Raw genomic sequence first — 11,891 nt, 5'->3', positions numbered from 1 at the left:
CCCCCCACCCCCCCAGGTCTGGCTTCTTCTTCCCTCTGCTCCCCCTTCCTTCCTCTTTTCTCCGTGTGCCCTCTTGACCTCCTTCCTCTCACTGTACCTTCTGACTTCCCCTTGAACCTGCTCCGTTGCCTTCCTCTGCTGCTTCTTCCCTCCTTTGGTGCCAGGCTGTGGCTCAGGGTCCCGGATGCTCCCCCCACTCTTCTGCCGCGGTTGACGACGCGTGTGGAGCTCAGCCGTACTGCCCGAGGGGCCCATACCCCCAGAGCCACAGGGGAGTCTGTTTACCGCCACTGCAGGAACCTTGAGGGGCCCAAGGGATGCCAGATGCCCCCAACTGCCTTTGTGTCCTGAGAGTAGGGGTGCAACCAGGGAGGAGCCGTGGGATGCCAGGATATTGCCCGCGAGACACGGGGCCAGCCCACTGACCACCTCTCTTGCTCTCAGCCCACAAGGCGAAAAGTTGAAACTCAGAGAAAAGAGATTTGCCCACAGCTACACGATGAGATTAGGACCCAGCCCATCTGCCTTCCGGGTGCAGGACTTTGTGCATCCCCAGGCCATCTGGGTCCGGTGGCCTGGTGCAGGTGTCCCAAGGACCCCAAGCCCCAACTTCATAGGATCCTAGTGCTCTGTTCCCTTTGCAAGGCTGGCCACCTAACACGTTGTGGGGCATGTGTCCCATCAGAGGGCTGGCCCAAGGCTCTGGGGCCCCGGGCTACAGTTCTGTGTAGACAGTGTGCTTTCTGACCATGCGGGGCCCCCTGACCCTGGGGTCATAGCATATCCATTCTGGGACTGAGGTGGAAGACTGCCTGTGGTGCCTGCTCGCCCCTGACTTGGCTGAGTGTCCTCTGAAATTCTACTTTGGGGGCCTCAGTATCCCCATCTGTGAGGCCTTGGCCCCTCCGTAAGAAAACAGATCGATTCTAGTTCCTCTTCAGGGTGAAGGATCACTCTGTTCCCCAGTGGCAGCCTGGCATCCTCCAAGTCAGGAAGGGTAGAAGGAAGGTTCCTGTAGGGGCGGTGCTGGCCCCCTGGGACTCTGGGAGATGTATGGCCACGGGAAGGGAACCCTGGGGCAGACCCCTCCGTTTGGCTCAGAGCCCAAGCTGGCTTGGGGAGTGATGTGTCACGACTTGGGCTCTGAGCAGGGAGTCGTCCCAGAGCAGGGGATGCAGGGGATCTGGCCCTCCCTACCCATCTCCCTCCAAGAGATGTGGAGATGTGGGGTTGGTCAAGCCCTCAGCCCCACAGAGATCCCCTGTACGACTGGGATTCCCAAGGTGCCCATCTCCCTCAGACACGAGAGGCCTGGGCCCCTCTAAGAAGGGAGACGCAAGCCCTCTTTCCGCCACCTGATTGCCCTGCCTCCCAGCCCTGGGGAGGGTTGGAGCCCTCTTGAGGGCAGGTGGGATAGGGGTCTAACCGAGGAAGGGCAGAGGGCACCTGGGCACGCGTGGTCCCCAGAAAGTGGTCCCGGGGGGGAACCCCCGCCCGCAGACACCCCTCCCTGTGAAGGATGTAAAAAAAAAAAACTTGTTCTGCCTTTTTGTCTCCCCTCCCCCTCTGCCCGCCCCATGGCCCCCCCAGACTGCCTGCGCGTCGGCTGCGCACCCAGTAAGTGGCTTCCCTCTTCTTCTGCCGAGCCCCCAGGGGCCTGGGATGCTGGACACTGGGATCTGGGGAGGGGTAGTGGGGGGAAGAGAACCTTCCTCACTGGCTTGTGTGGGGGTTGGGCAGTGGGTGGGGGGAGGGGAGCAGGCATGAGGGTGCGTGAGGGTGATGTGGCTGTGGAGGGCAGAACAGGCCAAACGGAGGTGAACCAGGAGGCGCTGGGGGAGGGCCCTGGGTCAGCATGCTCACTGGGTCTGAGGAAAGGAAGGCCAGGGAGTCTTAATCATCTCCAGTCCTCGGGAGGGTGGGGCCTAGACTTGGGTGCACCTGCAGGGGGAGGGCCCACCACCCTATGGCCGGCCAGAAGAAGCTGAGAGAGGAGCTGGGATATTCCACTGCATCTCCAGAGGTGGCCACAAGGGGGAGGGGGAGGCCCGCAGGAAAGAGCAGGGTGGGGAGCAGAGTCAGGGGTTCAAGGTTCAGCCCTCCACAGCTCCAGCATCGGGCGGGGGCCGAGTTTGTCACATTAGGGTGCATTAAAGAAGGGACAATGAGTCTCTTGACTGGAGGGTGAGAAGGACAGCAGTTGGGGGCATTTCTGAGCATCCCAGTGTGCTGGGCTCAGTGCTCCGTCTCCGAGAGAGTGTTTCTGCCGACTGAACCCTGATGTATGCACCAGAGCATGGGAGACGTGGGCAGAGGGGGTTGTGTGTGCTCAGCTGTGTGTGTGTGAGAGATACCTGTGTGCGCATGCGTGTTGGGCCCCGGCCCCCGCTGGCAGGAGCCTTGGGAGTGCAGCAAAGTTTAGCGTCCTTCTGAAGAAAAATAGGTTTTGTTTTAGACTTGAAATCTGAGAATCCTGGTCTTGAACAAATGGTCACAATTCCTAAGAAGCATCCCCCTCTCTGGCCAGGTCGGTTGTGCCATGTGTGTGGTTGCGTTTCCGGGGCTGTGGAGTTAACCAGTGGTGGGTACAGAGAGGTCACACCGGGTCCCTCTGTAGACGGGGGCAGGGGCTGAGTGTGTGAGGGTGTCACTACCAGCACGCTCGCACGTGGGATGTGGGATGCTCTGGGAGTTTGAGAATTCTAGGCCTCTGCTCGATGCTGCGAATTTCACTGCTGGCTACACACACTGACACGGACGCTCCTTAGAAGACTCAGGAAGAGAACGTTGGTTGTAGGTATGGGTGTCTCTGCACAGGGCCTCAGGGCACAACTCTCAGAGGCCCCATTGGCATCAAATTCCGTTCCAGAGACAGCCTTGGAAGTTGCGCCAAGTGGCAGCGGGTGTTGTCCGGATTTCTGACTGGGTGTGAGAACGGGGTGAGCGTGTGTCCCTGCGTGTGTGGGGGTGAGACTCTGTGCACCTGGGCTGGGACCTGGAGCCACAGCTGAGCGCGGGGATGCCGTGTTCACTCCCCCCTTGGTGCCGCAGGTAAAGGCCCCGAGACGCTCTTTGCGGGACACAAGCTCAACGACAACGAGTGGCACACGGTGAGGGTGGTGCGGCGCGGCAAGAGCCTGCAGCTGTCTGTGGACAATGTCACCGTGGAGGGTAAGTGCGCCAAGACCAGGGAGGTGGCCACATCTCCAGCCACCTGCGGACGGCCCTGCTCTTCTCGGTGACAACTTCCTGGGCTTCCCTTTCTTGGGTGGCATTCTGGCAAAGCCCCTGCTGCCATTTCTCCCCTAGGGGTGCTCTGTCACGGGGCCCTGGACCCCGCTGTCCCGCGTGCCCGGCAGCCCCGGGCCAGTGAGGCGCATGGCGGCCAGCACCCCCACCGAGGGTGCCTGCTGGTATCTCTCTTGTGTGGCCCTTGTGCGGAGGGGAGGCTCCTGGCACCCCAGGCCCGGCTGTCCCCCAGCCTGCCCCCCCATCTCTGTCTCTGGTCCCGAGCAGGACAGATGGCGGGGGCCCACACGCGGCTAGAGTTCCACAACATCGAGACGGGCATCATGACAGAGCGGCGTTTCATCTCTGTGGTGCCCTCCAACTTCATCGGGCACCTGAGCGGGCTGGTGTTCAACGGCCAGCCCTACATGGACCAGTGCAAAGACGGCGATATCACCTACTGCGAGCTCAACGCCCGCTTCGGCCTGCGGGCCATCGTGGCCGATCCCGTCACCTTCAAGAGCCGCAGCAGCTACCTGGCGCTCGCCACACTCCAAGCCTATGCTTCTATGCACCTCTTCTTCCAGTTCAAGACCACGGCTCCCGACGGGCTTCTCCTGTTCAACTCGGGCAACGGCAATGACTTCATTGTCATCGAGCTGGTCAAGGGGTGAGGTGCCGGGCACTGCACCGCTGGCAGGGAAGGGGTCCCCTGCCCCTGCTGACCGGATACGGCCCCGCCACCGGCTGAGCTATCCAGTCCCCTCAGACCGCCGCTCAAGATTCAGGTCCCCGGCCACCCGCCAGGACGGAAAAGCGGCACCCCCTTTTTCCAACCCGGTGATTCCCCAGTTCCTTCTTGCTAGTGTCCTTGCCGTTCACTCTCCTGGCTCAGGCAGGTCCTGTCTGCAGGCAGGAGGCAGGGCCCTGTCCCTATGGCCTTTCTTGCCGGAGGGGAGCCCAGCCTAGAGCAGCTGTGCCCTGCCCCCAGGGCACCCTGCTGTCCCCACAAACCTCTCTCCCCCAACCAGCTCCTCATCGCAGCCTGTCACAGGCGCCGGCTCCTCTGTGGCCCTCCGTCCCCACGTTCTCCCCATGCTGGGACCTCACAGCGGAGTCCTCTTGTTCTGGGCTGGGTCCCTCCACCATGGGCCCCCCCCATCCCCTCCTTCTGCGGCACCCAGAACCCCTGTAAGCCGTAGCTCCTCCTTACCCTGCCTTCCCAGTGTTGCCCCCCTCCTTGATCTAGTGTCTCCTCCCTACCGCGGGGCAGGTACATCCACTATGTGTTTGACCTGGGGAATGGCCCGTCCTTGATGAAGGGGAACTCAGACAAACCAGTCAATGACAACCAGTGGCACAACGTGGTGGTGTCCAGGGACCCGGGCAACGTGCACACGCTCAAGATTGACTCCCGGACGGTCACGCAGCACTCCAATGGTGCCCGAAACCTCGATCTCAAAGGTGGGGCCCGGGGCCTATGGAGAAGGCCNCCGCCCATGGTTTCCATCTCTTTCCCATTCTCTTCTGTGTCGAGCCTGACATTTTCCTGTCAAAGTTCTGTTCAGCTCTCCCGTGAGGCTGCCCTCAACACTGAAATCCCGGCCATGGGATGTGTCTCCTGGGGAGCTTGATGGCCTCGCTCTAGAGCGAGGGGTAGGCAGTCCAGGGCCTCGGAAGACCTCTTGGATGCCCAAGATTGAGAAGCCTACCTTGGCTGAGGGCTGGAAAGAGAATAGGGGAATGTCCTAGCAAATGGATCCCCCAAGTGGGTGGCAGGGGACAGTTGGTGAGGGGAGGAGGGGGTAACAGTGGCGGGGTCCCTGCATGCTGCCCGTCGTATACATTGGGCATTGACTAGGCTGTGTCTGGGGACCCTTTTGGACCCAGGCTTCCCTGGTAGGCCCAGTGTCACCCCAGGGTCACACATTCCCCAGGGTCTCGTAGGTAGCTATTGAAGTGGTCATTGGCCGTCCCCAGAAGGGGTGCTTGGGAGAGCAGGGAAGGAGGAACCTAGAGTCAAGGCGGTGGGACAGGAGTGAAGACAAGGCCCCGGAACCTTGGTGGCAAAATGAGCAACCTCCTTCACCTGCTCCCAGCAGCCCTCAGCCCCACGGAGGCCCCTGTGTCGTTGGTGTGACTCAGACCGTCTGGGCTCGGGGAGGGTCCTCAGAGACCACTGAATTCACCCCCATCTCGGGGAGGGGGTCATGGGAAAAAAATGGGAGGCTAGGAGGCTTGCCTGAGGTCACCACGTGAGGTGGAGGCCGAGTGGGAGCTAGAAGCCTGGTCAGGTGCCAGCACGATCTTGTGGCTTAGTGCTGCTGATTCTCCCGGCTTCCAGAAGGGGGCGATGTGTCACAGATAATCCGCAGCGCTGGCAAACCCAAGGGTGGCCTGGGTTAGTCTTGTGTTGCATTGAGCCAGTGGCCAAGACCGTGTCTTGCTGAAGCTGTGCCTTGGGCCGGCCAAGCCTTCCAGGGAATTGGGCGCGATGTGGCCAGGCAGTGATGTGTGGGATCAGGTGTCCCCAAGGAGAACTTCCTGGCATCACTCAGAGTCCCCAAAGCTGGGCTAGAGCACTGGGGAGAGGCCTAAGGGAGCTCAGGGAACAGGGAGAGGGGTGGGGGTGGGGGTGGGGGCGTTGTCGTCGTGGATAGGCCCTCACGTCTCTGAAAGGCCCTGATTACAGGCCGGAACTGGAATCAGCTTGTGGGAGAGAGCCTGGAGCTCGTTCTCCCAGCTGCTCCCCCCCCACTCACCCCACCCTGGGCATCTGGGCTTCTGGGGGGGAGGGGGAGCAGACAGATGGCAGGGTGGAGAAGGAAGGAAGGGGGGTGTCATGGGGTTTCTGTATGGAAGCCCGAGTCTGGGACGACCTAACAAGCAGGTGCTGGTACCCTGGGAGGGGAATGGGGGCCAGGATGCAGGTTTTGACCCCCCTCCCTTTGCAGGGGAGTTGTACATTGGCGGTCTGAGCAAGAATATGTTCAGCAACCTGCCCAAGCTGGTGGCCTCCCGGGATGGCTTTCAGGGCTGCCTGGCCTCGGTGGACCTCAACGGACGCCTCCCAGACCTCATTGCTGATGCCCTGCACCGCATCGGGCAGGTGGAGAGGGGCTGTGACGGTGAGTGGAGGGTGCAGGAGTCAGGTGTGACCGCAGGCTGCAGGAGGGCCGGCCGCAGGGGTCTGCGGGGACACCAAAGTGGCCTTGCTTCTCAGGCCTCGAGGGAGCCTGTCCCCACAGCCCTGGGGCAGGGGTGCCAGGAGAGAAGGGTCACTCGCCCTGCCTGTTGCCTCTCACCCTGGCCCCTTATTGCAGCTCAAAGCCTAGCCTAGTGGTCCCTGAGCACCCCTCCCCACCCACGGTCACCCCCCACCACACCCTTGTCAGTATCTGGCCCTTTGGTACTGGCAGAGGACTGAGCGTGGGGCCTCTCACCGGGCTCTGAAGCTTCCCCGCCTCCTGGGGAGGGAGGGGCTTGGCTGAGTGGGGGGTGTTCCTTCCTCCTGCCTCTTTCAGGCCCCAGCACCACCTGCACCGAAGAGTCCTGTGCCAACCAGGGCGTCTGCCTACAGCAGTGGGATGGCTTCACCTGTGACTGCACCATGACTTCCTACGGAGGCCCTATCTGCAATGACCGTGAGTTCCCGGGGAGATGTGGCCCCTTCCCAGCCACAGGGACTGCCAGGGAGGAGAGAGGGTCTCTGAGAGCCATGCTGCTTGCTTCCTTATCCCTTCTTGTCATGAAAGTACGAGGGGGGGGGGGCGGCGCTGCTGGGTGCCATCCACCCTCCAAGTCTTTTTTGGGGGACCCGGTTGGCTTGCCGCTGCCTGAGTCTCTGGGAAATCCATTGATCGATGGCTTCCTCCCTTTGCTCGGAGCTGGCTGGACCCTGCCCCCTTCACCTATAACCAAAGGAGTCAGCCTCTGTTGACACCTTGTGAGATTTTGGCGGTGGTCTTACAGGTTTTATCTACATGCTATTGCTCAGGACAAGGGGCAGGCGTCGACCTTCACCGCTTTCCTCTGATGCCCTCCGGAGAGCGCAGTGGAGGTCTCTCATTTCTTGCCCAGAGTCGGCCCACTCCCAAGGGGGCAGGCTCAGGAGGGTCACAGGAGGCCAGGACGCTGGACAGCTGGCTTCCCTAGACAGCGGTCATACCATTCCCGACCCTCCTCCCAAGAATCTCAGCTGCAGGTGGTCCCTTGGGGCCACAAGGACACTCCTTAGTGCCCTTGCCTCATTCTTCTCCTCCCTGTCTGGGCATCTGCCTGCCTGCCAACTTGCATATTGTTTGAGGCCCCTCCCTAGAGAGGGGCACTGTCAGTGGTCATGCTTGATGGCCAGTTGTGGGTTAGGGCTCTGTAGAGGGGAGGGGGCTGGAGCAGGAGGTGGGGAGAGGCAGCCTGCAGAGAGGGGCACTGCCGAGTTTCCTTGGACGATTGGGCTTTGGGCAGGGGTGGGGGAGAGGGCAGCCTTCTCAGGCATCACCTGGGTGGTTCTCAGTCAGGGTAACCCTGCTGAGAGACCAGGGATGTGACTAGTCAGCTGCCTGGGAAAAGACACACACACACACACACACACACACACACACACACACACACCACTCAGGACTGGGCTTCTTCATTTTGCAAACATGGAAACTGAGGCCTGGAGGGGTCAGTGGATTTCTGGGGTGGGGGGGTAGTTAATGGTAGATCTGGGTTAAGACCTGGGGTCGGTGCCTTTGCCTCCCTGCCACATCTTGGAGCCGTAGTCATCCGGGCACGAGTCCTGAGTCTCTTATGGGATCCACCTACCAGTTCCAGGGACTGGGCTCTTGGACAGATCTTGGTTTTGCCTTCTCCGTGGGAAGTATGTTCAGCCCACCTTCCTCAGCGCTGCTGGTGGGGGAGGGCTCTCAGGCAGAGCCCAAGCTTGAGGATCTCCACGTCCTGTTCCCATCCTGTCTTCAGGGTTTTCCTCATCTGACCTGCTGCTCTCGGTTCCTCCCAAAGCCCCCAGATGACAGCCAGCTCAGGGGCGCTGGAGCCCTGGCTCCCGGAGAATAAAGATAGGGTGGGGCCTCTTTCTATCCAGCTCACTCACTGTACCCAGAGATCTGGAGATGGTGGTGACTTTGCTGCTTAATAGTAGCAATCCCCATGGTTGTTTAGGGTTTGGTAGCTTACAAAGCCCTTGTAATTTATTTCTCAGTGAAGGCCAGTGGGCTGGAGACCGACCGTCCTATTTAACAGATGGGGAAACCGAGGCCCCTTCCGTGCCCTAAAGTCTCGGGTGCTGGGGGGTTAGCGTGCAGCTGGAACCTGGAAGCTCCTGACTCCATCACCTCCCACTGCTCCTTTAGTCCTGGGTGACGGTGGTGCTAACAGTGGGCATGTCTTGCCCGGGGTGCAAAGGATCTAGGTCAAGAAATACTGCTGCCCACTGCCACGACTACCCTGGCATGCATGGGAGGCTTCTGGAAGCGGGCATAGAGATTGTTGGGGATTTTGGGAGTCATGTCATCTTTTCACGAGACTGGGAAGAGAGGCTGGGACAGCTTCTTCAGGTTCCCGGAAGGTGGGAGGCAGGGAGAATCCGGGCTGGGGAGCAGGGTGTGTTTTGGGAAGAATCACCATCCCCCCGAGCACTGGTCGGTGTCTGGTCCCCCCGAGCAGAACCCTGGAGGTCAAGACAAGGTGGGTGCAACCTCGCAGCTGGTGGGTTCCTGCTGCTTCTCCAAATCCCAGCCCTGGGGGACCTTCTAAGATCTCTGCCCCTGAAGGGCAGAGAGCGAACCTGGGGCTGGGGGCTGTCCGTTCCTTCCCAAACCATAATTCCCTCTTCTCTTGGGGTTATGCCTCCTAATTCTCCACGTTCAGCTCTGTTTCTTGTTTATGCTGTCTCTTTATGACTGGTCTTCTTGGGGCCCAGCCGTAGCACAAGGTCAAGCAGGAACCTGGCTGAGAGGCCTGTTCAGTTCACTCTGCTCCCGGAGTGTGAAGCCCCAGAGCTGGAAGAGAGGGAAGAGGGTGGGAATGGCCAAGGTGTCCTCAGAGGGTTGGCATTGTCTGGTGGGGGAGAGACTGGGGTGGGAAGAGGTCTGACCTTCAGGACAGCCTTTCCCAGCTTGTGGCCTCAGTTTCTCCTCTGTAACATGGGGTGTGCAGGCCCTCTGTGTCCCTTTAAGGCTCAGTAGTCTGCTCTGGAAGGCAGGAGAGATCAGAGGAGAGAACCCATCTCTGCCATGAGAGAGAGGAAAATGGGAGAGAGAATGAAGAATAGAATATGAAATGGGAGAGGAAGGGAAGCTAGAAAGAGGGACACTGCTTGACATGCGGCTGAGACCCCAGGGTGGGGGTTTGGGACCCAGGCGCTCCTATCAGGCCTGCTCGGGGTTCTCTCTTCTAGAACCCACCTCTCCCAGGCGGTCAGTTCTTCCCCGTGTCTACCCTCTGCTTCTCATCTCTCCACTTGCTCCGCAGGCTCTATTGATCTCTTGCACACCTCTCTCTCTTCTCTTTTACCCTCCGTCTCCCCCCTCGCTCCCCAACGTCACCCCCTCCAACTCTCTCCACTTCCCACTCACTGATATTGATTGGCCTTGAGGCGGTTTCCCTTCCTCTCCTCTCACCGCCACCGGCTCCTCCCTCCTTCCCTCAGGGACCGTAAATTTTCTGCCTGTTCAGAGCTGTGTCAGTCTCTATTCCAGAGCCTGGGGCGCACGGATGGGATGGAGAGGGCAGAGGACAAGGTTTCAGGGGGCTCCGGCCCCGCTTTGCAGGCTGCAATCTCTCTTCCCTCATGGAGCCATGTTCCTTCCACCTGCAAGCCTTTTCTTCTGAAGACCTCTTTCTTCGTTTCAGAAGGGCCAGGGGCCAAATGAAGCCCTGTCACCTCACAAGGTCGGGAGGCGGCTGTGGCAACAGGGGAGCTGTCCTGGGTGCTGACTGCAGTCAGGAGTTGCGCGCAGCACCTGTAGGGCTCACGGTGCCGGTTTTTGCTCCAAGATGGAATTCAGAATCAGCAAGCAGGAGCCAGCCCTCTCCTGCCTGTGCACCCCCATTCTCTGTCCCCTTTCTCACATCACCTCCCCTTTCCTTTTGCCCTTTCTTCACCACCGCTCCTCACTCTACTACTACACTGTTTCTTTGGCTCCTTCCAGGTCCATCTCCACCTCTCTCCCTTTTCCTCTTTCTCTACCCTCTGGCTTACCACCCCCCCCCTCCCCCTTGGTCCTAGGAGACCATCGTCCCACTGGACCCAGATTGATGTGGGTGCAGAGGTCACATCCAGATGAAGGGAAGGGAGTCTCTCTGCACTTACCTCTTGGGCTATGACAGGTGTTTCCCAGAGGTCCCCAAAACTCTGCCAGGGGCGGGGTGGGGAGAAGGCAGATCCCAGTGGAGGGGCACCTAGTAGAAGTGGCTTCTGCAGTGGAACATAAGTGACCCATGAAGGGTTTTTGTCCTAAGTGGGACACTCAGTGGACGGGTGTCCTGAAAACTCCGTGGAGGGAGAGGTTGAGGTTCGGGGAGGGGTGGGGGAGTGGAGGGGAAGGATTCCAGGAGTCCAGCAAGGGTGTGCAGGGGGTAGGGGAGCACCCTTTGGGAAGGTAGTGAGAAGACCGTCCGTGTGTGACGTGTCTTACTCTTGAGTACCTGTGAGGCTCTGGGTCATTGTTTCTGGAGGGTGAGCTGGGAGGAGGTGTCTGTGTGTGTGTTGGCTGTTCATCGCTTGCGGCCAAACATGTATGTGTGCGGCATGTGTGCCTCTGTGCATGTGTACACCTCCTGCCCCTCCCCTGTGCTGAGTGTGATTCTGTGTGCCAGTGTCTGTGAGCACATGTATGCATGTATGTGTCTGAGCCTGTGTGTGCCTGCGCGCTCCCTGGTGCCTGTATGGGCACGTGGGTGTCTCCATACCCGTCCACATCCTAGAGTGCACGTGTGTTCCGAGGAGTGCGTGCAGAGGTGGCCGTGGCCACATCTCTGCGCGCTGGACCAGAGAGCACTATTGGGGTTCGTCCAGGTGCGGGGGAAGGGAAGGAGGAGGAAGAGCGCTGCCTCTCTTGCTAGCCTCAGTCCTGTTCAATTATTCAGCAGGGCCCCTTCTCTGGAGCGGGCGGGAGGCGAGCGCGCGCCCGGGCGCGGGGGAGGGGCGGGGCGCGCGCAGAGGAGAGGCGAGCGCCTAGCGGGCTAGCCAGGTGCCGTGCGGCGGAGCTGCCCAGCGCCGCCCGCAGATCGGGAGCCGCTCGGGTCCCTCTGCCCTGCCCCCTCCTCCTCCCGCGCTCCCTCTCCCCTCCCCTCTCCACTCCTCTCCTTTCCTCCCTCCCTGTCTCCCTCCCTCCCTCTCCCTTCCAGCCCTCAGCCTCTGCAGCAACACTCCGCTGCCTCCATCTCTCCGCCGGAATCTCGCAGGCTCGCGCCTTTCCTCTGCTCAGCCCTGCTCCCCTCCTCTCCTCTCCCCTCCTCTCCTCCCTTCATTCCCCCCTCACCCGGATTTGCTTCCCTCCTCCCTTCTCCCGCCGCCCCCCTCCCTCGGCCGCTCCCTCCTTTCCCCCCCGGCCTCCGTCGGGCGGCAGCGGCAGCAGCGGCGCGGCCGGCCCTAGGCTCCGTCGGTCTCCCGCTTCTCCCCTCCAGTCCCCCCTCCCCTGGCTGGGTTTTTCCCCAAG

General features: G+C 60.7%; 1 protein-coding gene across 1 annotated transcript in view; it reads left to right on the top strand.

Moving 5' to 3' along the window:
* Positions 1-11,891, top strand: part of NRXN2 (neurexin 2) — a 97,863-nt gene that overhangs the window by 50,842 nt on the left and 35,130 nt on the right. Inside the window, 6 exon segments of the mRNA XM_077759728.1 lie at positions 1,591-1,617; positions 3,052-3,171; positions 3,517-3,898; positions 4,502-4,692; positions 6,183-6,356; positions 6,753-6,872. Of these exon segments, the coding sequence (XP_077615854.1) occupies positions 1,591-1,617; positions 3,052-3,171; positions 3,517-3,898; positions 4,502-4,692; positions 6,183-6,356; positions 6,753-6,872 (1,014 nt within the window).

The sequence above is a fragment of the Crocuta crocuta genome, unplaced genomic scaffold (assembly GCF_008692635.1).
Source record: "Crocuta crocuta isolate KB4526 unplaced genomic scaffold, BGI_CrCroc_1.0 scaffold53, whole genome shotgun sequence".
Classification (NCBI taxonomy): domain Eukaryota; kingdom Metazoa; phylum Chordata; class Mammalia; order Carnivora; family Hyaenidae; genus Crocuta; species Crocuta crocuta.
This window is presented reverse-complemented; position numbering and strand designations above follow the sequence as displayed.